General features: G+C 41.6%; 1 protein-coding gene across 1 annotated transcript; it reads right to left on the reverse strand.

The window, feature by feature from the left end:
- Positions 1–9,267: 9,267 nt before the first annotated feature.
- On the reverse strand, positions 9,268–19,864 carry ndnf (neuron-derived neurotrophic factor). The gene is made up of 4 exons (XM_031753594.2): positions 19,423–19,864; positions 13,006–13,203; positions 12,530–12,654; positions 9,268–11,422 (listed from the first exon to the last, which is right to left on the reverse strand). The coding sequence occupies exons 2-4, from the start codon at positions 13,200–13,202 to the stop codon at positions 10,026–10,028; spliced, it is 1,719 nt and encodes a 572-aa protein (XP_031609454.1). The 5' UTR covers position 13,203; positions 19,423–19,864; the 3' UTR covers positions 9,268–10,025.
- Between the last annotated feature and the right edge of the window lie 6,616 nt (positions 19,865–26,480).

Genomic DNA, 26,480 nt, shown 5'->3' on the forward strand with positions numbered 1-26,480 from the left:
AAGCAGGATTACTGTCCTATTAAAGTGCTGGTTTAACTATGTAATTGTACAAATGCTCATTTAAAATGGACTGCAAGTCAAAACTTTACTTCTCAAAAAAGAAAACAATGTTGAATAGCATCACTATTATTTGAGGAGGCTGAGAAAATGGACTTCAGACTGGATCAGTGTAAAGCGAATACATGACATTTGAAATTAAAGCTCTTTAAAGTGATGCCAGATGACTTTTCTTTTGTTCTTTATCTGACAAACAGTTCAAGCAGCCAACACTGGATGTGGTTTCACAACAACCATAACTCTTGAATATGGTGCTGTGGAAACGCTGAAAGTAACAGACCTCACATTATCTCCATTATGTTCTTTTTTATCTCCCCTCACCTTGATTTGTTGACTTTCGCCCTGCAGAGAGAGATCAGTATCATCTCTAATCACCGACTGTTTGTGTACATTCTTTTTCTGAACACCTCTTCAGCAAACGTCTCACCCTTTTAATCAGCAGCATGTCAGTGCTCTGTTGGTTTTGTTTACTGTGTTTATAGCCCGTGTTTATGCCAGTTGCTTCCTGTTATGTTGTGGCTCTATGCCCAACTGCTCCATGATTGGTCCATATGACAAGCGTTGGTAGACGGCTATGAAGAAGACAGAATCATGATGTACACGTTTACATCAGAGTCAATGAGCTGGTGCGCTTGAATGTCTCGACTGCTGTTTTTACAGGATTTGCGCTTCAAAATGGGGAAAAACATGTCCTTCAATAGGGATTTTTTTCCTCCCAGGTCACTTTTGTATTCGAGATGTTTTCATCAGTGGCTTGGAGTCATATTCCCAGTGTATTCCGGAGAGTTAAGCCATAGGAGAGGGTTACACTTGGGTGACAAGCCTGATCACTGCACTGAGAGGGTCTTTGTGTGTGCCTGCCCCACCCATGTGCTTCTTGGTACATTTCTGCTCCCCCTCCAACCTCGACCTCTCTGTCAGTGCCTTGGCCTGTCAGGGCAGGACGATCAAATGTCATGACCCCTTTTTCCCTCTGTGCCCTCTGAGGACCCTCAAACCCATTAACTTTCACTCGGCTTTCACTAAGATCCCTTGGTTATCCCCAACACCTGCATTGAAGACACAAAGAGGCTCGCAGAGGAGTCTTCCCTGAAAGCAGGGACACCATTACAAGACAAGATGATAATCCAGATTTGGTCATTTTAGGATCAGTGAGAGTCTGTGGTGGTCTGTACAGATAGTTCAATATTTTTGGTGTTAGTGTGTCTTGAGCTAAGTTTAGGCATACTGGAATCATCGAAAAATCCCATGGTCTAAGCAAGAATCTCAAAACATTTACTGCAAAATGTGAGAAAATTGAATTTTTTCATGTTAGATTGAAAGTTATCCTCGTTTAATAAAATAGTCATGGTTAGTTGCACAGGGTTCAGTGCCTAGGTGTCATGCAGATGACACAAAGTTGTACTCATCTATGAAGCAAGATGACATAAATCAGCTAGATTAAGTACAGATAGCTCTTCAAGGCATAAACCTGCAATGCTCTACTAAATTCTGACCTCTCAGGTCAGATTTCCAATCAGAAAGTTGGAGAAACCCCACCAACAATTCACAATTCAAGATGGCAGCAGTTTGCATGAATAGTAGTAAAACTGTCTAACTTGTACTACTGTTTTTGTATATTTGTGACTTTCTAAATAAGTCATATAACAAATACTGGCCAGGCTCTATCCGTAAATGTGCTCCATCAGTGTTTTTAAGCACAAAAACGAAGGCTAGCATTGTATTGCTGGATTCACAATGAGCTTGAGGCTGTTATCTTTCGAACCTTCTGCACTCTATTTAACAACCAACCCTTCCCTAAACCAAAAACAGTATTTCAGTGAGAACACATCCAGTCCAGATCTATTGTTGTATGCTTCATATAAGAAATATTAACTTGGACAATATCCTGACCTGATTCAACACAAACACCACCTTCAGTTCATATGGGAAAATTGCTCAGGACTCCACAGACATGCTAGCAGCTCAGTAAGGCATCACAGCAGAGCTTCAAGTTAAACAGTAGCACGCACACAAGAAATCTCTCTGCTGAAGTAGGCTGCAGATGTGTAGAAACTGTGGGTTGAGCTTGACTCAGTTATAGCTGTTTGATTTTTGAGGGTTACAAGTGTAACACTTTTTGTGAAAATCCAAACAATGGTCAGGTCCTAAACTTAAGCAGTTAATTTCAACTAAAAGCTGAAACAAAAGATATAAAATAAATAAATAATCCAACTAAATTACAAAAAAGTCAACAAAAAGTTTGTCTTCCAAGTGAAATAGATTAATTCATCCACCACAGCCTGTTCCTCAGGATGACTTTGTTCCTTCATTCTGCCAGACCTAACTTAACACCAAACTTCCTCGCCTACATTTCCTCTACCTGTTTCTTTAAAGTTGCAAAGTTGTGCCATTACAGCAACAAGACAGGTCATTTAAGAAAATGCTGGAGGAAAATCACCAACACACGATAAATGGTGGACCAACCCATTTAACCAACATGCCTTGCAAGATTAAAGCGACACTATGAGAAAACAATGCAAAACGGGGGGACTTTAAAAAAAAATACTGCCAAAAGAGATGTGTGGATGATCATCCCCACAGGGCCTTCACTTTGAACCTGAATGTACCCAGCCCTGGAACTGAGCCACTCATTGCTGTGCTGCTGGTTGAGACTCTGAAGGCCAAAAACTACAGAAACCACATTTAGGGCACAGTGAAGGAAAGCACTGCATTGAAATAAATACTCTCAGCATTCCTTTTTTTCTAAGTAAATATTTTCACTGGGGAAAAAGCCTCAGTTTGGCAAACATACAAATGGTTCCACACAAGATTTTCCAAATGGATGGGTGCATTTTTCTGAAATCTCTCAAACCTGATACTGTAGATTTAGGGGCCAGACCACCTTTTGTTTCATGTTTCACAAACCCCCGCAGTTCCTCACCACAGCTCCTTATTTCAAGGCTGTCGCTGAATAGCCAGCAAACCATTTCCTGAAGCTCCGAGGTCACTGGATAAATGATGTTTTCATTTGACAACCCCAGGTCGCCGCTAAAGGAGGGTCTTCGGAGGGAGCCTTTTGAAATTACAGTACTGATGAAGCGTGAGAAATTACAGGCACTTAGAAGTGATTTCATGAGCACAAGAGAGCTTAGGGACCACCCCCATGCAGACAAGAGGGACTGATGGCAGTGAGTACACAAACACACACGGCCTTGCATGTGCACGATGTTAATATATAAACACATCCGCACACACACACGCCCCCACACACACACACACATATCTCCCTCAAGTGCAGACGACTCAGCACCATAACAGTTTCCTCATCCTCAAATACGTATCATATGTAGAGGATTGTTTTTCTGTGTATGATAATAAAATTGACCTTACAGTTAAGTACATGGTGGAGTTAAATGAAAGTCATATTCAGGAGCCAGTCATTGTTTTTTTTCACTGCTTGAGTTATCCTAATGGAGATCGGCTGAGACGAGTAATGCCCGAGGGCCACTGGTCCCTCTCCACCCTTCCTGGGAATGGGCTCTCGGTCAGGATGGGTTTGGAAGGAAGCCTCCGATTTTTTTGCCTGGCCCTCTGCTAAATCAGAGCTATGTAGAGCTGGTTTGGACCTGAGCCTCGGTAATGATCTATCCCTGGAACTGCTGAAGTGGAATCATTTTCATCATGGTCTATGCCTCTTTAGTCCCTAGAAGGGTTTCCCTCTGTGTGCATGTGTCAAGTTTTCAAGCATTATAATTTCATTTCACACTGTTTACTTTGGTGATTTGCAGCACATTGCACCAGTGTGAAACTGAATCATTTAATTTAACCACCCACAAGTATAGTACCAACCCAATAGATGGCAGAAGCCCTTCATTCACTTTGCTATTGAGTTTACACAAAACAGTGTTTCCCTACTTTTCTCTACAACAGAAGCTGGAGTCAAAGCCCCCCCAGCGTGCCCGTCTGGTTGCTGTCTGTCTCTGTTTGGATTCTGTTTGAGCCTCGACTCTCTTTTCACGATCTCTGTCCAAAAGTGTCACTCAGCTCTAAGTTGAGCAGCAAGTGCATTCATGCACACTTGCACAAAACGCTCGCACAAATGCCAACTCCTGAAACCTCCACGAAGAGAGGGTGATGGAAATTCTGCAACAAATTAACAGCTATAGGACTACAAAGCACATCTGTGACATTACACTGGCTTGCTCAGTGAAACAGTACAAACTTTTGTTTTCTTCAGCCTCAGCGTCTACTAAAATGTTACACTACTTTAACATCAGTTGAAATTCTTTTTAAATAATCTTTTTGCGTTTCTCGTTGAGAATGAGGTTAAATTATTTATTAGAATGGCAATAAATAATCGCTGACTCAGTTGTTAAATTAATCTTCAAAAAATGCATTACAATGAAAGTAGCAGCGTCTAGCTGTGTGTCGGAGGTAAAATAGTATTATTATACTAACTGTGCATTCCCTACTGGTCAGGTTTTGACCTCCGAGTGCACTTTGTTGCCAAATGCAGTGGTCTGATTGGTCAGATCTGTTCATTTGCATGCAAAAAATCTGAAAAATAAATGCTGCAAATTCGTCCAACAAAATTACGCAGTCGGTGCGAATGGCTGCATTAAGATTAGGTGAGTTCAAAAAATATATATCTAACATGCAAAATTTTCACATGAATTTTATGCGTCTTGTGTGTAAAGTCCTTAACAGTGGTCACTGGTGAGCTTTAAACGCTCTAGGAGGCAGTTTTATTTACCATGCTGCTAGCAACTGCTAGCTAGTTAGACTGGTAGTTAAATAATCATTTTGGGTAAAAGTATTTTTACAATTTTTAGTTTTGATTAAGAAACAATTTTACCTTAAAAATCATTTTGATGGTACACTGCCCTGTAAAAGTGAGAAGGGCTTCTTAGATCTAAGTTGGGTGAACACATAAAGCCCTTTTCCACTAGTACCTGGTTGATTTGACGTGACTCGACTCAGTTTATGTTGTTTTCCATTACAATCAATGTGCATGGCAACTTGGCCGATATTTCTGTGACATCATTTGTATGCAACATGAACACCACAACAATCGAGGAAGTCAAGTCGATGGTGTACCTGCTGCTCTGCAAATGGTTTTTGACAGACTCAGAGACCACAGTGTTGCCATTTCCCTCAATGCCAGGTTTCAAAAATGGCGTTTTTGATTTCTGCGAAAGACACGTTCATATGACTCACTGAGTGATACCACTGCCACAAACTATGGGTCTTTAGCTAGCTATAAGAGGAACCTAGCTCTGTATTCTCTGTAACTACGATAAAACAGATGAAAGAAGACCTAGACTCCAGTCACAGAGGCATAAAGACTGGTTGGCGACCCCACCTGGCAATGTACAAAACCCTCCATGTGATTGCTTTGGTTGCTAGCATATTGCCAAGCTCGCTCACAGTATTTATAGAAGATATTGGCATGCCTGCAAACTCGCTAACCACCAAGCATGAGTTAAACTTGAAAAAACTGAGAATGTTTGCTTTCAAAGTAAAAGTTGGACCTAAAGCTTTTTAAAAAGCCCAACTTTCAAACTGTGCAACCTCAGATCAAGTTGGGATATTTTAGGTGTGGTACCATACACCTCTTTGCGACAAGCAGGAGGACTGCAGGAGGTTGTTTGCAACTAGTAAACAACCTCCTGCAGTTACCCACTTATCATCTGAGAAACACTAATTTTTGCATTTTTCCAGTGAAAAGTGGTTCACTTTGTGACTGGTGCTTTAATAGCAGATGAGCAGAAGAGGAAGCTGAAAGATAGAAAAGAGTGATCTAGCAAGAGGCCAATCAAAAGTAGATTTCAGTCATTTAGCTGTTAACAAAAGCTGCTGATTTCAAGAGGCTTGGCCACTAGCTAGATGTCTTAATGAAAAGTAAGGGACAACCGTTGGGGTGAAAGAACCAAAAATTGCGGTTTCTTTAACTGTCACTTTAGGCTGGCTCCAAAAACAAGTTCTACTCCATAGACTCTTCTATATGGATAGCTTCCCCCTTCAAAGCAGCAGTATGGTAGATGACTTTTGTTATTTCTCATCTATCTGGATACTGAATTTATCCAAATGGATTAGGCGCAGGCCACTGTAGCTGATTTTTGTCTGCTAGGCCTCACCTCCACTAATCAGTTATTCAGCTGGACCTCTCCACTGAATTCATGCTGTTGGTGCTACAGCTTATGAATGCAGATTATTGGCTGATACCTTTGAATTCCACCCTCTCGTCCAAATATGGTGGCTAAAACAATATGCTGATGGATGGATGATGGCTCTGGCTACATCCTGTTTTCAAAGGATAATATTTATGAAATATTTCAAATTAAAATAGGTCAGCTTTGACTTGAACACAGTAGGAGGGTTCATTTTTCCTCCATACAGGATTTCTTTTTTGTGCCACATAAAGCGCCTAAGCCACCAGAAAATTACCAGCAATATAATATTCCAGTGCTATGATGGACTGGTGACCTGTCCAGGGTGTACCCCGCCTTTTATCCCATGACAGCTGGGATAGGCTTCAGCCCCCCCCCGTGATCCTGAATTGGGTAAGTGGAAGAAAATGGATGGAAAATGGACGACTGGATTATTTTTTAAATTAAGCTCTTTGTTTAAAATGTTTGATAAGAGACATCAAAAGCCTTTGAGCTCGAACATCTGGCTCTATGGGCGCAACTAACATTTTATGACATTTCCAGCCACAGTTTAATTGAGGTGTTATGTACAGATTATTTGTTTTATTCCATACACTGATCACTTCACATAAGCCCCAGAATCAGAGCCAGCTCTTCCGTGCACTGCTGTCATTACCCCACCACTTATCCAGGCCCTACATGTCTGTCTCCACTCCTCGTCCTACTCATGTACACACATATATACAAAACTCATACATCAAAGCGCTGCACTCGATTCCACGCAAAAGATAAACACGGGAAGCCCTGCAGATGGTTAGCTCGAGGATAGAGGTTTCTCTGTATGTTCATGTTTGCATGAGTGTTTGTGAGGAGATCTCCTGAAAGATGTTAGAAAAATAGAAGTGTCTGTATATTTCTTTCCATCTTAAACCTCTTGGGTGGACCAAAGAGGAGGACTTTTTTTTAGCTCACAGCAGATATTATTCACACATGTAGGATTACATTTGAGCAGAGCTGGCCGGCTTTATTAGTGGCAGTTTACAGGGATATCTATGACAGTCCCATAGCTCTCTGGAAGCTCCTTTACATTATTTCAGGGTAATGGCAGGTTAATGGAAGCCAGGTGGAGCCTCGCTCCACCAGGAGCACTTGATTGACAGTGAACTGTGTCGATGAATTGGAGTACAGCTACCCACAATCAGGGTCGGGATGGAAACATGGCAATTCTCAAACAACAGCTGCTTTTCTTGGCCACAACAGAGGCGCCATTTCCACTCACCTGAGACTACTCAGTACATGTAGATATGGTCATGCATGTGCGTCTGGCTTTTCTCTTTGCTTGTTTGTGGTTAAATGTGTCTATTGACTAAATACTATTGCAAGTGCACCAAATCCCTCGAATTTGAAGCCTGGATTTTGAATGTAAGCACTTAAAAAAATAAGTGGAAATGAACAGCGACATTGCTTCATAGAGGGTGGCCTGTTCAGTCTCACTATGTTTATAGTGTAGTTAAAACCATTTGAAAAGTGCAAAGTCCAGAGTAGGATTCTGATTATTGTATTTATTTATTTTGCTTTAGAGCAAGGCATTTTTCCCCCCACTTGAATATAATCAAGATTACGTTCACAGAGTTACTTAGTTTGACTGTTAGCGATTAGTGGCTAATGATAGCTAATTTTTGATAGCTATTGACGATTGTAATTAGTTTGTTAGTTTGTTGACATCACCACTTTTGGGTTTATATTCTTTGATATTCTTAATCTTGACCAAATCAGTGCCGCAGTAGCAGAGCTACAGTCAATCTGAATCATTCATTTCAGTTCCATAAACTTGTTGTAGCAAGAAACTGTCCGATTAAACTGACACAAAAAGGCTATCCTGTTTGTTTCTTTCTGGCATATTTGGTTTAAATCATGTTTATTTTCAGATTGATTTAGACTATAAATGCAAAACAGAGCGACAGAAAGTCAGTTGGCAAAACCTGACTCAAAATTAGCAGAGGCTGTTTTTTATTTATGATTCGCTGAAAAAAATTCTTCTATTCGTGTTGATGTCTTAGAAAAAATGTTTAGTAGCAAACCAAGAGTTAGACTGCAGGCTATTTATGTTTGAAATGCAAAAACGGGTGTCATTGGGCATTACAAGGCTAAATTTTTCATGATTTACATAAACCTTGCATTGACATTATTTGCAGTAGATCTTTGGGAGATTACTTGACGCTAAAGGGAAAACCTTTTGCTGCAAGGCCAAGTATTTCTATGGAAGGGTGGAATTTGGCCATTAGGACAGCATTCTCTTACACCATAGATATTCTGTTCTCATTAAAAAATAACATAAGATAAAACACCAGATATGTCATATCTATTATATGTCATATGTATCATAATGTGAGAAGAACTGCTGCAGTACAAATTTGGATTTTTAAATCACCCATCCGATGCTCAACCTATTATCACTTTTTTTGTTTTTTACATCATTTTATACATAAATTGATCACTTCCCTTTCATGGTTGGTTCATCTTCCATGACCGATGGCAAAGCAAGCTGCATGCTCTCCATTTTTTAAATTTACAGTGGCACTAGCGTACAGAACAACAACACTGTGTGACCATTTTTAATTTATACTCTTTTTATAAAATTACAGATTACACGGGGACCACGTGATACAGATGGTTTGTACTCCCACCGGTAAAAAAAATTCAGATCAGGCTTCTTGCAGATCATCAAGACAATAAATGGTTCTCCAGAAAAAATCAAGAAATACACTTGAAACTAAATCTATTAGAATATACGCTCATTTCCTCATTTAGCCACTTGTGATGATATCAAGAGGTGATTTTTTTTATTCTTTTTAAGCTTATTTACAGCATATATCTTATCTGTTGTTGTTCTTTTGCTGTCGCAAATCTTTTAAAGGGTCGTGTTTTGATGTTAAAATCCCTCTTAGTATTAAGTTGTGCTTATGCAGCCCTGATTTAGATGTCTGAGTCTATAATCACAATATGCTGTTCAGCTCTTTCTCTGAGAGCCGTGATTGGGATGTTAACTGCTTGGCAAAAGAACATGACACCCAGGGTGACACGGGGATTACATGTTCTATATTTAGTCTTTATGTACATGAATATTGGCAGGACAGCTCTGTACATGTGACACACACACACACACATACACACGCACACACATACACAGCGATACAGTGATAATAACACAGATCTCCAGCACAGAACACATTTACAAGATGGGCTCTAGAGCAAACACTGGCTGAGATACACACGGGAATGTCTGAGCTACGACAACTTCCTCATAAAACTGGAATTTTCTTGTAACAGTTACTATTGTCATCAATAAAACAGACAATTAAAAAGAGAGATGAAAAGTATAAAATAATTTAAATTCCTCCTAAAATGCGTCATGAATATGCGGTGACAGATCTATACAAAGCGGGCAGCTACTGTATCTCCTTGACACGCTGAAACCGAAGGATGCAACAAATATGACAGACAAAAGCGAAAGTCATGCAGCAACAAAGGAACAGAGAAGATGAAAAACGGGGATCTTCTTTGAAGTTCTGCCCTCCCAGTGGCAGCATGATGTCAAGATGACAAGCCTGGTAACAAAGCACCTCACGCTATGGGCCACCCAGACGTGCCACAATGAAATGTAAACATAAATATACAGGTTGAAATCTCGCTCTACAAACAGTTCAGTCCCTGCCACGGGCCCATCAGCTGTGTGAGTAGTCAGTCTGTATACACTCCTTAGTAGAATATCACTTAGAGTTAAATAAACTTATTTAATATATATATTTATAATAGATTTATTCTTTGCAGAGTCTTTTAGCAGTATTTCCTTGTTTTGACCAGTTTGTTCTGGTATTTTACTGAGTGGCCGCTGTGTCCCACCACGTAAACGTCCAGCAGGTAGGTCTTTCCTGGCTCCAGACCTGTGATGGTTTCTGTGGTCACAGCTTTCTGCAGGTTCGGGCTGTGGAAGTACTTGCACAGGACCTTTTCTGACTTCCTGCGGGTCTCTGGTCCAGCACATTGATTTTGTTCCCGGCGCCGCTGCTCCTCGCCGTAATTGTCAGCCACTTCCTTGCGGTAAATGCAGTATTTGTTGCGGTCCTGTGTGCCCAGCCAGGCCACAGTGACGGAGGAGCAGGTGCGCAGTTTGTCAAAGGCCTTGATGCGTGTATCCTCCGGAAGTGAAGGGAAAGGCTGTTTGCTGCTGGGTCGGGTGCTGGCAAGCACCTTCAAAGTGGAGGCTCCTTTTCTGCTGCCACGAAAACGGATCAGGTATTTGGCTTTGGGCTTTCCCCGTAGCTGGAACTGCCGTATCCCCTCCACATTCTGGGAGAGCAGCAGCTTGCCATCTCGCCTCACCTGCACCTGCACAGCATCCAGACATGTGTGTACAAAAAGAGTGACCCTCTGGTGGGAAGACACGGGAGCGAAGCGCAGGAACTTGCTGCCCTTCCTCTTGATGAAAACCTCTGACACTTTGCCGTCCTTCAGCTCAACTGTCTTCTGACGAGCCTCCTCTTTAGTGCGGGCAAAGGTTCCCACATATGCTGTGCTGGTGTTGGTAGCAGCATTCACTGCAAACACATCAAAGTAGTACTGTGTGTCTGGTTTCAGGTCTGACACAGTGAATATGTTTTTATTGCCAATGCACACCTTCTGGATGTCTGATACCCTGGGCTTGGCTGCGTATGCCCGTGAGATCTTGTTACTTGTGAGGCCCCGGTCTTTTCCGAAACCATTGTCAGAGGGAACAAAGCCAAAGTGCACGAAGTCGAACGGGCTAAAGTCTCTGCCAGGCTTCGGAGCCAGCATGAATGCATCATCAGTGCTGATTTTAGCCTCGGCAGCACACATACTTTTGAAATTGTGCTCCTTGTTGATCACTACGCAGTACTGCACAGGCTGGCCCATCAGCAAGCCGGTAGGTGTCGGTTTCCAGGCCAGTGTGACGGTGGTGCGGCCAAGTGCAGTGACATCCACGCGGGGGTCGTAGGGCAGCTCTGGGTAGGGCTGGTCAGACTCTGGAGTCGTGGTTGCATACACCTTGAAGTTGCTGTCTTTCTCAGTGGACAGCAGTTCAAGCTGGTAGAGACCAGAAGGCGTGCTTGTGGCCACATAGGACTCCACATCATTGCCCTTGTAGGTGAAGAGCTCCGTCCCTTCATCTACTGTCACCTGCTGTTTCTGTTGGTCCAGAGGTTCAGGCTCTCCTGGAAGATAAAAACCAAACACACAGAGCATGAGCTGTTTGCTTTAGTCATCAAATTAGACAACCCTTGCAATATTTTCTTTTCTTCTTTGGCTTTGATGAAAGAAAATTTCCACCCAAACTAAAAGCTGTTTAACGCTGCAAGATCATGACTAAGCCTCATGGATCATTATCCCACACCCATGGAAGCCATGTTTTCACTCCAAACATCCCCAAAGATCTCAGGCCAGCATTCACTCAGCCTTTCTAGGGAAGCTTTGCTACAAAGAGGCGCCTTGTAGCTTCTATGTGAGAGGGACAGTCGAAGCTCTTACTCCAGCTTGAGCAAGAAACCATAATATTATGTTTGTCAACCAGAGAGTGTGCTCAGCGGTGTGCTAAAAATTAAGCTCAAAGATCAACTCCCAATAGAGATTTCTAGCAGGAAAAGGCTGCAAAGACAGGAAAGATTTCACTAGCTGCTCTGTTTCTGCACCAGTTTTTGTGAAGTCACTGCCACTGCATGTGTCGAGTCCAAATTTGTCATTATTCTTCCAGCTCAGGATGAATTCTCTTCTCTGGCACGGTCAGTGTCCACAACAGTGTAACTACCCAATAAATCATTTTGCAATATTTGATCTGACAGGAACAGAGACACACATGCAGGTGCTCATGTCTGGACATTCGAATATATGCTCACATCACACATCAGTGCTCTAAACCACTGCTTTAGTCATCTGGCAAGATCTCCTCTGCTGAAAGGACACCTTCCAGATGGGAAAAGGTTTTAATGTGAAGCAGAAAAACAGAAAAAATGAAGGGAAGAAGAAAGACAAACAGACTGAGTGTAGCAGGATTTATCTTAAGAAGACCGAGACGACCTAAGTAAAGGGATGTAATGTCTTTGATTCTTTAGGGTGACTAGAAAACCACTGAAATTATAGACATCAACCTGGGCCGAGTCAGACCTCATAAGTGGTCAGACTAGACACTACATCTGTGACTTAATTAAAACCCACGAAAACACAAAGCCTAACATCACTGCGTAGGTTAATTGTGTGTGGGGATAGTCATATTTCCAGATAACGTGTAATTAACCTCTTCCACTGCTGCCTTATGTCAGTTATACCTGATCCTCCTCCGCTGGCTTCTTCTGGCAGCTCCTGCAGAGTGAGTTTCCACTCCAGAGGAGCATCACAAGGTGTCACGGTCACAGACAGGGGTGTGTTGTCTTCTTCCACCACAAAGTAGTACCTGTGAAAATAATAGGCCAGATATAAGCACCAGCGTTCATCATAGTTTGACATTATCCTAAATAATATGTGGGGTAAATGCGTGAGCAGACTATAATAGGTGAAGCACGTGGTGGCATATAGTGTTTTGCCTTGAGTGGAGAAAGACTTTCTCATCTATTATTTAGTTTTTGCATCAACATAATAGATCCTATTACAGGGTAACATCTGATGTTTCCTATCTATTTACAGTAAGTAGACATCAACAGGTTTAATGTTTCCTTCAATGATTGAAGCAGTCACCAGCACGAGGTTTAACTGGCTCATTTTTTTAACCACCACCCTGATATTGTTTGTCTCACAGAGCTCTTACCTTTTGGGTGTGTCTCTGAAAAGATAGCCACTGATCTCAGCTCCGTCCGGTATGACAGAGGAGTCGTGGAATAGCGACTTGTCTCTGATCTGCATCTGAAAAAGACCTTCGTCTCTCGTAGGCAGTTTCTGGGCCACAGATCCCAGCCCCAACAGTACCAGCAGCACCACCACGCTCCAACCTTTACACTGCCTCATCCTGAAAGACACAGAAAATCGACTTCAGTTTCATTAAGTGTTTTGTGATTTTTCGCAGATGCTCCTGATCGTCTGAGCAAAGAACTCACTCTTCTTCTTCTATGTTTTCTAAATGAGGAAAACCACATGGCACAAAGATGTCTTTAAGTAGCACTTTATAAGCCTTTTCTTGAGTATAATAAGTTAATCATTGCTTTGCCTGACTCCTTACAAATAAGAAACCTTTTCAACTAAAGGTGAGTCTGTGGATGGCAGTGACCTTTTACCACAAGACAAATTCGATGTTAGCAAAAAGCTGATATGCTACAGGTGAATTTTCCCATTAGTTTAAATTTCCTTCATCTTCACATTACATTACTTTCATCATCCATGTTTCTGTCTATATACCTATATATACCTACACATATATAACCTCAACACGGACAAGCTTGTCAGTTGCACTGACTCACAGACAGCTGGAGCCAATCATTGTCTGTAAGCTCTGTCTCTGCCATTTGATATCAATAGACTGCATCTCTTCACTGTGTATGTGCTGGTGGTGCCTTTTGGAGCATTTTTAATGTCTATTAATGTCTATTATGGCTTGCTATGTGATTCAGATGATTAAAAGTTCATGCTTCAGCTTTGGTGAGTAAAAAAGGCGAGTAAAATTGCTTGCTCAGTAACCAAGCTTGCTAATGTTAGCATTCCACTCTTTTCTCCATATAAGGAAACTTCCGGCACCAAAAAAACACCAATATGGTGGACAGATCAAAATACTACAGCTGACAGTTCAAAATGCAGTCCATAACCAATGTGTGATGTCATAGTGTCCATCAATTATTAAGTTAATATTACCATACAGACTTGGATTGGCACAAGAAATTCAATATGTGTCACAGTAAAGACCAAAAAACCTGCACAAACTATTTTTTTAACCGGCAAGGGTTCTTTTTGTTCTTTTCTTTCTTTTTCTTTAGTCTTACTAAGCTAAACTAATCAACCATTCTTCCTAAAATTTCTAATTATCAGTTTACAGAAAAATAAAAAAAAAACTTTGATAAAAGAAAAACTTTAAGTATTTTATTTCACATGTATTTGATCTGAAAGTACCCTGGGCCACCACTAACACTGGCAGCATTAATGTACCATGTTTTTTTGATCAAACCATGCACAAAAAACCCTGCACAAGCTACAGAGGAGAACATACAAACTCGAAACCACCTGCTGTGAGGCAACAGTGCTAACTACTGAGCCACTGTGTTCCTTATTGAGCTGAGCTGGCTGCTTTCATTGTTTCCAGTCTCATTATGCTAAGCTATGCTACTTGACTACAGAATAGGCTGAAACTTGATGTTTAGCTTACGCGCATAAAATTAATATCAATCTCTCTTCTCAGCAAGAAACTGTATACCACACTGAGTACCTCGTGTGTTAATGCACACTGTCAGTAAATATTAAAGGCTCACATTAGCTAAAGTATGTCTAAGATTTCTGTTTTTCTAATGGAATTTCTGAATAACCTTGTTTTATCTCTCCTTTTATTTTGACATTGGTTCAAAACTGCTGATGTTAATGAGTGTGAGCTGTGACATGCATACAGTGTTTTAGTGAGCTTCTGCTTTTGTCCACAATGTAATATATTTTATGCTAAAATGTGCTTCTTGTCCATGTTTTCCTTCTAGTTTCAGCCTTAATTAACATTTAACTTAAAATCCTGATCACCATCTGGGAATGAATCAGAGACGAAGAGCCCCTGAATGAGCACCCAAGGCCACAGAGAGGAAGGGGGATTAGATTTAAACAGGAATGTGTGAAGGAAAAGATATTGCTTGGCACTCCAGGGACCCACGCCGTTTCATAAAATGCTTAATATAAAAATCCCCAAATCCATGTAGTTTAAGTTTTATTGACGCTAATATAAAAATGTTTGGAGATGCAATCCACAGTTGGAGCTGCAGCCGATGTGGCTGAGAGGCTCTCACGTATCCCCTGTCTATTGATTTTTGCCCATTGATTGCAGCTGATGGGAATGCCAAATCCCCGGTGATTTAATCAGTGTAATGATGGCAGATTAGCCAGATACTTTACTGCCATTTACTGCAAGTGAGATGGTGTCCTTTTAATGACCCCTCTCCCTTTCTCTGCTCACCCTCCTTTGTCTGTCTCCTTCCCTTGATCACAGTTTTTTTTTTTTTCATCAAATAATCTCTTTCACACTTGTGCACACACATCCTTCCCTCTCGGTTCGTCTTTATGCTTTCTCCTCCTCCACCGCCTCCCTCAGCAGAGGCAGATAAGTAAAACCAGAGGTCTCGGGCTTGGACGAATATCCACACTACACACGGGGCTTCATTTCTACATTATAGTCCTTTAAAAACACAAGCAGGGAAAAAAGCCCATGACAGCTCCTGTCAGTGTCTCTGCTGTTGTCTGAGCTCAGCCTCCCGTCACACCGCCAGACTTCAGAGAGCAAAAGGAAAGCCGCCTAAGTGGTACTTTGAGGTTTGACTCACACAGAGACTTGAGATCCTTATCGCCTCGGCTTGTCTCATTCCACTTCAGAAACATGTCAGTCGGAACAAAGACATGTCTAATAATACTTAAGACAGCGCAGAGGTAGTACGTGCAGAGTCTCTCAGTAGCATGCACAGCATTTCTCAGAGCTGCCTTTCTTTCAAACATCCCCAAACACTCCACAGACACGACGAGGGCCTCGTCCCCTCACCCGGCTCTGTCCGCCGCAGTCACACACAGAGGTTTTGAATCACCACTGCCTTAAACATTTGATGTGTGCCTTCCCCGTGCTCTTCACATGTGACACCGCATACTGTATATTGCAGGGAGATGACATCTAAATATCAGAGCAGTTGTGTTGGGTCACTGTGGTTGCACGGACCAGCGCAGAGTCAACATGGTCACACAGCCGGCACTGGATGTGCTTTTACATGCAGGCCTGCACCATTCTCATGCCACAGAGTTCCCTTACGAAAATAACACATTAAAAAAAAGCTGCATCTGGAACAAATAAAGTCTAATGTTTAATTAGAATGGGGAAGAATGTATGATCCCAATTTAGGGAACGGATAATTTTAAGGCAAAGTAACCCACAGTCGTGTCAACTTTGTTTTGCTTTTGCCTTTCATCTCTTTATTTATATATTTATAGGTTTTTGTTTCACTTTCATTGGTATTTGCCAAGTATTTTCTGTGGAAAACATTGTGTATTTTCTAATTGGCAAGCTGTGGAATTTAAAGAGCTGTGTAACTGGATTAAAGGACAAATGCAGGAGTTTACAATGGGTGAAAATAGTCCCAATTTTCTTTCCCATGGCTGTCTTTGACACATCTAGAGTATCAGTCTTAAACAAACAAAACAAGAAAAGGACCCCCACCTCCTTTCCCTTCCTGTGTAATCTGTAGAATTGCATCCTATCAATTGAGTTTCTACTTTAACAACTTTGACCCAGCTCTAATTTGGGGTCATTACAAGCAAATCATGTGCACAGCCAAAACAAAAATGTTCACACTTTGTATTTATATCTCCCAGATGGATGCAATCTTTTCAGCGACATCAATCCATAGCAGAACTAAAATCGTTTACGATCCACCAAAGATTAAAGCGAGAAAAATATCAATTACATGCAACCATTTGGCCACAACTTTCCTCCACCTGATCGACTCTGTGTGCACGTGTGAGAGGAGCGTATTTTCAGCAAGAGCATGGTGATTAGAAGCACGTGATTTTCATGTATGGGGCTTTTTCTGATCACAAGGCAGGCTATATCCATGCAACCCCCAGCCTTGTCCTGCGTGCGTGCACGTATATGCTCACGTGTGTGTGTGCAAAACACCCCCCCCACCACCACCACCACCACCACCTACACTCTCTCACTTCACTTTGTTTCTCTCCTTCCCTCCAGCTCCTTGTCAAGATGGATAAGCCTCCTGCCTGCTGCCACATGGAGCTCATTAACAGAACGGGAGGGAATAAAAGACAGTTTAATTTCAACACAAATAAAGAGACATTTCGGATTCCACCCAACAAGACGCCTGGCATGAGCTCGCAGGACCTGAAGCCTCTGTGTGTTTTCTTAAAGGAAGTCTAGATTTATGGCGGGTCCTCGGTAGCGAGCTCCATCATGGCTGTCACTTCAGGGCCAATGTGGGGATTAGAGTAAGTAAAGTATATGCAGGAGCCAAAGAGGGAACCACACAGGACCTGGACCTGTTCTATAGGCAGGCCAAACCAAATCAGGTCTGGTGCTCTTGGACAGCTAAACAGCTTATTAATGAATTGGTAGAGACTGTGGTAAACGCTCTGATCCAACAGCGGAGATTTTAATCTGGTGTGTGTGTGTGTGTGTGTGTGTGTGTGTGTGTGTGTCCATACGTGCACACATATGCGGGTCCAAACCATTGCATTCCTCTGCTCCACTCTGTGTGTAAGTCTAAATCATCACTCAGGACCTGACTCCTCGCCATCCACAACATCGCTCGCAGTTTGAGTTTCTGAGCTATCCACATCATCAGAACCACTAAGGCTGGCACAATAGCATCATGGAAACCAGAGCCCAGTTTCCTTTCCTTCTTACCCTCCCCTTTCCTCTTCGCTCCTTTATATTTCATCTGTGATCCCTGCCTTTAGCTCTGCATCCTGGAAATTCTCTATGAGGGGGTCGCGGGGGCGCTTTCTGTGTAAAAACAACTCAAATAGAATTGAGGGTGGGGGAGTGGCGGTGCCTCTGACTGATGTGCTGGCATTGTGGCTGCAAGGGTGATTAAAGATTACAAGAGAAAATGCCCCCCCATGGGAAAGTCATCCACCCACTGCCCATCATCCGGTGCACGCATGCACGGGCCTGGCCGCGTCGTGGGAAATGAGTCAATCATGATCCGTTATGTTGTGCTTGGTTGAGGAGGCAGAGAAGGGGAGCACAGAAAGCCTGTTCAGCAGCTAGTGCGAGCAGGCTCTGCCTCTTCTTGTGTCCATCTGAGGAAGCATAATGAGGAGCTTTGCAATGAGCGTGCCCGGGCGGAGGGGGGGGAGACGAGGAGAAGCGCATGGTGTGGATATGATGAATAATTTAACAAGGAAATAAAAACTTTGCGCCCTTAATCTTCCACCACTGACTCTGGATATGTGACAAAAGGCAGCGGAGAGGCGACTGTATATACACCACTGAAGCCTGTCACTTCTCTGGACGCAAAACGGCTATAGCAACACTGGCGGAATTCTTTCAGCCAGAGAGTTTTCATATGCAAATCATGGTTTAGTTACGGTATGCGACGCAGACCTTCCCATTTTAAGACTTTTTGTTCATGATTCATTCTCCTGAGAAAGTAGAAGGGAGGCAGTGTGGCTTCACCCTGCTGCTAAATACAGTTATTCAAATCCCCACTCCGGGTATGTCTCTCATTAAACACCGACTGAGAGCCTCTCACATGGACCGGATGAGGAAAACAACTCCCAACACGAGCTAAATTATCATTAATCTGCCTGGAATAATTCTAATTGAAACAATGCAGGCGGTGCCAAGTCAAATAAATCCAATTTTTCACTTATATTAAAAAGCAGCTCTTCATTACGCGCTTCACTAAAGCCTGTCTGAGCTCTTACAGGTGCGTAAAAGGAACCCAGTAGTGACACGGTGAAACTAACATTTATCAAAACTGTAGTGCTTATATAAAACGTTTACATTTTATAACTAAAAGCGAACAGAGTGGAAACACCACAAATGGTGCACAGGTAGCCAGAAATACAGCATGTGTAGAAAAATCGCCTCTGTTGGGTGCTGTGTCACCCCTGGGAGCATGGGAACTGTCGCGAGGCACAAAACAAGAGGATTTTCGTAAAGTTCATCAGCTCATCTGCCCCGTGTGATATAAAGCCCAGACCCAAATAAGCTAGAATTAAAAAAGCATGCGAGTTGTGGCTTGAATGAAATGCGTTTGAAACTTTTAACTTCCTGGAGTTGTAAACCGCAAAACCTCTTCTGCCCCTCTCTTTCTCTGTCTGGCAGACGTTTCAAAGGCACCAGCTACTTTACTCAGAGTCCGACTCTGGATTCATACGGAGCTTGCATGCATATTACAAAATAAATAAATAAAGCTACAGAAAAGTTTAAGAAAATAAATAAGTTTTTTTCTGATATAACTGCTCAAAGAATCGGACAAACCGCTACACTGCAGAGAAATCAGGCGAAAAATAAATACATAATCTTTACAAGAGACAGTCTTACCTCTCGCAATATGAATCGACGAAGTTATCTGCAGAATGGTGTCTGTTTTTCTTTAAAAGAAAAAAAAACTCTTACAAAAGTGCTTTAAAACTAAAGCGATTTATGCAAAAAAATAAAAATAAAAATAAAAACACGCGCTGTCCTCTGCAGTGTCCAGTATCCCCTCCTTTAGTTTTCACTTCTATTGTTGGTGTCTATCAATCGGATTAGACGACCGCTCTGGTGCGTGCTTGCAGTTTTCTTGTGGATTGAACTGGTCTCTGGTGGGCAGGAGTGTGTGTGAGAGTGTGCGCGAGTGTGTATGAGTGGGTATCCCGAGTGCTGGCAGTGCGTCCCTCCCCTGCCGCGCCGCTGCTATTGAAACCTCCACTGGATTGGAGGCAAAACTAGTGCGAACTTCTTCTTCTTCCCTGCGCTCCAAGACAGAGAACCAACCCACTCTTTCAGCAGCAAGCCACAAAAAATATCCCAGCAAGGACCAGACTGAGTATTACTCCCAGGTGTGACCGGCCCTCATACTGAAAGCATATAAGGAGAGGGAAACAAATACACAAGCCAAAAATCTTAGATGAACAGAAGCAGTGTGTTGCTGAAAACAGCAAGATGCCACCTGAGTGTATCTCTAACAACTCGTGGTTTTTAGAGACCGGGGTTCCCCCACATACTTTTATTTGCAAGCTGTTTACTGTGATGCTCCCTTTAAATTATCAGTTTGGGCAGTATCGCCCTGTCGAAGTCACGCAGCCCTCGGGGCTACAGTGTGCGGGCAAGTTTCATCATGGGGCCTGATACCTGGGAGGGCGTGAAAAACATGATCAGAGCACACAGCTTTAACGGTGGCACAAAAAACAAAACAAAACAAAGGCACAACAGTTTCTATGTGGAATGTGACACAGAGAACCTGCACCAACACAGGGTTTAACTGTGGAAAATCCCAGGGAGGTATTACTGGAGTTGTTGTCTCTTCCTGGGTTGAAGCCCTGGGAAGCAAATATTTATCCAAGATAAGAGCTCTTGACTGTCTCGGAAATGAATTGTCCGAAATTTATGACTTGATGGGTGTCCATGTCTGATGACAAGACAATAGATCTAAAGGAAGCTGCCGTTTCCTGAGCTTCCTCCACAGGACCGTCTTTAAAGTGGTGTATCTGCACATCTTCACACATGAGCGGCTGCAGGTTTCGCGCTGCTTCCTGCTGGTTCACAAGTAGCACCTTCATCTACAGGTTTGACCAGACCTCCCATCAATGCTTCCTGCTAGTTGTCGAAAACAAAGGTTTATATTTTCATGGAAAACAAGTTTTGTGAAGATTTAACCAGTGCATGTAGCTGCACTAAGAGTCATGCCATAATCTTTACAGAGAGCAAGTAAATTGTGAATGAAAAAAAGAGACACCGACAAACATAAAGATATCATTTCCATAATATTTTCTATGATTTGACAAAGTTAGGAAAACAATCCCGGATTTAACGAGCATACATACTGGTACAAATTTGCTGTGTCGCAAACTCCTGGCAGCAAAAATAAGGACAGTTTTGGTACAACAGCGTCATCTAGCGTTTACCAGAATAAGGTCACCTGGGACACAAACGTTTGTAAGGACATGAACACAAGTGACTGCACAGCACAGATACAGAGAAGCTTCAGTTTAGTTGTCATGACGATTATTTTACATAGCAGATTTAAAAACACAGATGCTGACAACAGGGGCACACAATAAGCGATTGAAACAAAAAAAAACCATTTAAACTATTAAATTTAAACAATACACACCAGTGGAAATCATTTCTTTAAAAAACACTATATACAGAGTGAGAGAAGATAAAATCATAAAAGTGCATTTTTCTGTGATGCAGAAACTGACACCACAGATGTAACCTACACAGGCGTGTGATGCCTGGGTTTGTGATCAGTGTTGCTGTGACTTCCACATCCTTGAGATGCAAATAGATGCCAAATTGAATCTGTTAATAACCCCACCACAAAGCAGTGAAAACGAATCCACTCTGGGGACATGTATATTCACAATAACCCAGAATCACACACACACACACATGCAGTGACCCGGCTACATGCCAGAATCTTGAAAACATATCCACACCAGGGACAGTTTAGTACAGATGGAGGGAGGGGGTGGAAAACGCTCCTGTAATCTTAATCCCTCTGCACTATTCAACTACAGAGACTGAATCAGTCAAATTTTATTAGATTTACTAAACATTTGCACACAAGACACATTTTTGACCTTTCACCCTTTTGAGGAAGTCAGCGGAACAACTCATGCTCTTTTGTAGCGACGCCCTGTTTCACACTTGCACGTCTCATACAGTAGATGCACATATGCTCACTGGGCGGGTTCACTCAAACATTGGTGGAGTTAACCGCCTTCCTCAGAAGACATCTCAACAGACAACCTATTTTTGTGAACTAGGATTATTTGAAACTAAAAAATTGAAACTGTTAACTTGCAAATTCTCAACTCAGTGCATTTTAACTTGATCTGATTTCTTCTAAGCTAACATTGTACAGCCAAGCTCAGGCTAACATGGTGAAGTTAAGGAAGTAGAGCATTTGCTATGTTCACCAACCTTTACTTATGGCAATATTACATTTCAACATCTTTGTTTCTTTCTGATTTATGTATTTTTCTCTTTATTACCTCGCTTCCTGCAGGTATCTATGGTTCTTCAGCTGCAGATACAGACCCTAACAACCCACTTAGTGTTTACTGTTTGCTTTCTTTTTATCTCTGTGTATCACCCCACTCGTCCCGGCCCGGTGAGGCAGACTATTGTTTTCAGTGAGTCTAGTTACAATGGAGATTTCTTCCTTTAAAAAAGTTTTTTTTCCTCCCAACTCTCACCAACATTGAATTGTTGTGTTTCTCAATCCTGTGCAGTCCTGTGAAAAAAATCCAGTGATTCAACAGACTGTAAAAGCATCTTTTACAACAATAAATTAGAGTTGTTTTTTCTGTATGACTGTGTGCTTTATTCTGTAAAGACCCTAGATTATTAGAGAGAAAACTCCAACAACTTGGCGACAGTGGGAAGAAAGAACTCCCTTTAAACAGGAACAGACCTTCAACAGAACCAGATTATTAGACGTTTGTATATTCTACATTTTGTTGAGACACAAATCAACAGATGTGGATGTATCCTTCCACCAGAACTTTTTAAAAAGTGTAACAAAAAAGTAGGATTGTCTTTCCCGGTGGCGCAGCTGGTGGTGACGCGGGTCTGCGGCCTGGGAGTCGTGGGTTCAGTTCCACCTTGGTCAACATCTTAGAAGAGAAAAATAAAGAAAAAAGAGAGAAAAGGAAAAAAATAGGATTGACCGCTCATTCATGCAGTCAGCAGCTGTCTCTGTGCATTTACTTGAAATCTGCTTAAATGACACATCACAGTTGGTGTACTTATAATGTAGTGTAAAAAAATTAGTGGGATGGTGATCTTTGCGTATATTCTTTGACGAGGAATTTTACATTTCAGACTCTAGCAAACCTCTGCCAATTCATGTGTAGAGAAGCAGTATGACTAGTGGGTCATCAAAGACTTACCCTCTGGGGGTTCATGAATGCCTGTACAAAATTTCACAGTAATAAATCCTGTAGTTGTTGAGAATTTTCAAAACCATAGTGGTGAAAGTGTGAGCCAAATAAAAACATTTAAAGCTTATTGTTGGAATTGTCCATAGAAACTGGAATAATGTTTATGTTAGACACATTCTTGGTTTAAATGTATTTTTAACGGTGGTAAGTGATAATAATGGCCTTTATAATTTGTGTGAACCAGGCTTTTATCTATGTAAGCTTAACCCAGTGAACTTCAGCAAGGATTAGTGGTTTATTATCAGCGTGAAACTTTGTGGGGCTGACATGTTTGCTTTTGGATATCAAGTCACACACTGAAGCAAACTTGTTTTCCATCCTGATTGTTTTCTCGTAGCATCAAAATGTCAGCAACTGGTGTTCTTTTACATTTCCAGCCACTGCCTTAGACTGAGGTTTTCTAATGGAAACTGATGTCTTGGGTTTTATGGAACGCCAGGACTGCCATAATGAATTACTTAAATACACCATTAAATAATTAATTAAATGTGGCAATAATTAATTAAAATTGGAATTAATTAATTAAATAAATAGTTATGACACATGTAATTAATTAATTATTGACACATTTAATTAATTATTTATGTATTTCACATTTTAATTAATTATTGACACATTTAATTAATTATTTAATGATATATTTATTTATTTCATTTTGGCAGTCCTGGCGCCTGGCTCTCACCATGAATTAATTTTATCTGTCAGCCTCACCCATCAAACCCAGGGGGCGGGGTTAACGCTGCCCATGCAGCTTCTCTAACATTTGATTGGTTGCCGTGCAAAGTAAGTCAAAACAGGTCGATCCTAGATAATCGATTGCTTCTGTAGACTTGAGGCAGTCAGGTGTCCCAGAATGCATTTCAAATCACAGGCAGCAATGGTGGTGGTGTAGTTTTAAAATACCCCGTTTTTCTGTCACCAACTACACGCGAATGTCGCGCCTTAATCTTCACATGTCTGGTCAGGTTGTCAACATAGAACATGTTTGCAAAAGTGCTCAGATGTTTTCAGAGATTTCACTGCTCTGCTAACAGTCAGCATGCAGAGTGCACCGAGGGGGTTACGTCAACCGGTTTGTTTACATATTCCACTTTCCGTGTTCCACATGTTGCATTCGCAGATTCTCATTTTCACCGAACGATCGTCTCTTTCCGCCTGGTCTTGTGTCTCTGTGCTTCTGTAACATAAAGAACGAGCTGACATTTTTCTCACGAAACCAGCGATCAGCTCAGCAGGCCCTCAGTTTACCTGCATGCGTCCTCCTCACCTGTCAGCTGTTTAACACCTGCTGCTAATTCAAAAACACGCCCACGTTACCTGGTGATCGTCACAGTTTAACTGGGCAGTCGGTGCTCGATATAACGCAATGTCAGCGCATTTTTCTGCACAAGATAAGTAAAGTATAGTATTTTCCCGAGCACAGAGCTGCTGGAGCTATAGGCTATTTATAGGCAAACCCACTTTATCGGCGGCTGATGTCCAGTCACCGCACACAGCTTTGAAACCTCACCTGAGTTTTAGCTCTCAGTGGTTAAACGCTGGACTTAATTCACTCAGGTTTTGTCTGTCGGGTCACGTTTACTTCGCTGTTTTATTTACAACTGAGCAAATCGGTTTGGCTGAGGTTAAAGTTACGTTTCATAACTGCATAGTTTTACAGACCTTTAATGGTTCACTGGCACATGTGTTAGACTGAACTATTCGCTTTTCTTTATCTGGTGTGTTTTGGATTTAACAGTGAATTTTGAGATTAAACTGACTTTTAAAATGTTTTATACAAAGAGGAAAGAGAAGGCGCATTTCCACCGAGAGGAGCAGAGTTTGCAACAGCATGTTCATCATGAAGACTGCAACCTGGACAGAAATATTATATCATCTGCTTTTTAATAGTTATTCAACTGTATTCTAAGCACCAGCTATCTGCTAGAATTTTTAGAGTTTATTTAACTAAAAATAAATGAGGTTAACATATAATTTGTGTGATTTCTCTCTCTCTCTCTCTCTCTCTCTCTCTCTCTTTTCTTTTCTTTTCTTTTCTTTTCTTTTTCGGTCATGTTATGTTTAACTGTAAAAGGTTTGTTACAAACTATGAAACACATCGTGCAGACTTCTGGATGTTAGAAGAAAACTAATACTGCTCATGAATGAGACTAAAGGCAGGAAGGTGTCCTTTAAAACTAAACATGTTAGTAGGACCTCCTCCTATTTATATCATAGTTTATGATATAGCACGTGTATTTCAGTAATAGCCTACTGATTTCAGTGCAGTGGTGAACAGTCACACAGCTCACATGGGCGTTATCTGTGATACTCCTTAACTATAATTTATCCAAGTTAACGTCAGTTAACCATTCAGACAGTTCTTTTGCAATGAAAACATAAACACCCATGCTGCGTAATGTTTACATTATAGCTGCTTATGCAGTAACCATGGTAACCACGGACTCTGGATCGACGGAGGTCAGACAACAATTTTACATGTATGATCTTAAAACAGGACATAGCCACTATCCGTCCTGGCCTCATATCAAATGTGACCGCAGACTGAGTCTATGTTTGACGTTTGCTTTATATCTAATCTTCCTCTCAAACATTTAAACAGCAGCGAGTCTGCAGCTGAGAGAATACAAACTCAAACTGTCGGAACAGGTTCGATCGTGGATTCATTTGGTAATTTATTAAATGTATAACTGTTAGTCTAATCTGCTGCTGAGTCTCTTACACTGATGAAAATGCCGATAACACAGATCACGAACACCTGTTCAACCAATCACTTTCATTCCACTTTGATCTGTGACAAACTGACGGCTCATCTGTTACAGTGTTGCGTTAGACTGCTATATTTTGTGTTCTTTATGCTGTAGATTTCCACGTCTCTGGAATAGTTGGCAGTATTAAGGATGCTTTTCTGTAAAATCATATTGATATGACCCGTGACATATTCGTAGATGACAGTTTGATAGTCAGCTGTGAAACTCTGGGTTAACTCAGAGAGCTGAAGATATCGTGGAGATGCTGACCTCGCTCCGTGGTGTACAGGGCCGTTTACCCTCATGATTAATATTCACGATAAAAATATTAGCCGAACATCATTAAGTCTGTATGTGTTTCATAGTGTCGAACAACCTTTGTACAGTTAAAGCCAGCAGTTACTACATGACGGAAACACCAACGTTTTCTCTTTTATACGTTTATACACAGGTCACGCTGATTACTGAACAAAAACCCAAAGATCAGTTGTTAATCGAATTTATTTGCTCTCTCTCCTCCTTAAACATGTTTTTAATGTTAGTTATAATTCAGAATTGGCGACTGAAACACGTAGGACACATACGAACATCAGGAAATAACACCCCGATAAATATAACCTCAGTAAAATAAGTCAGTGTCAGCGGGGGTTATTACAGCTGTGTACCGGGGCCTGCGCTTTGTCGGCGGTAACAACAC

This window comes from Oreochromis aureus, linkage group 23, assembly GCF_013358895.1.
Source record: "Oreochromis aureus strain Israel breed Guangdong linkage group 23, ZZ_aureus, whole genome shotgun sequence".
NCBI classification, from domain to species: domain Eukaryota; kingdom Metazoa; phylum Chordata; class Actinopteri; order Cichliformes; family Cichlidae; genus Oreochromis; species Oreochromis aureus.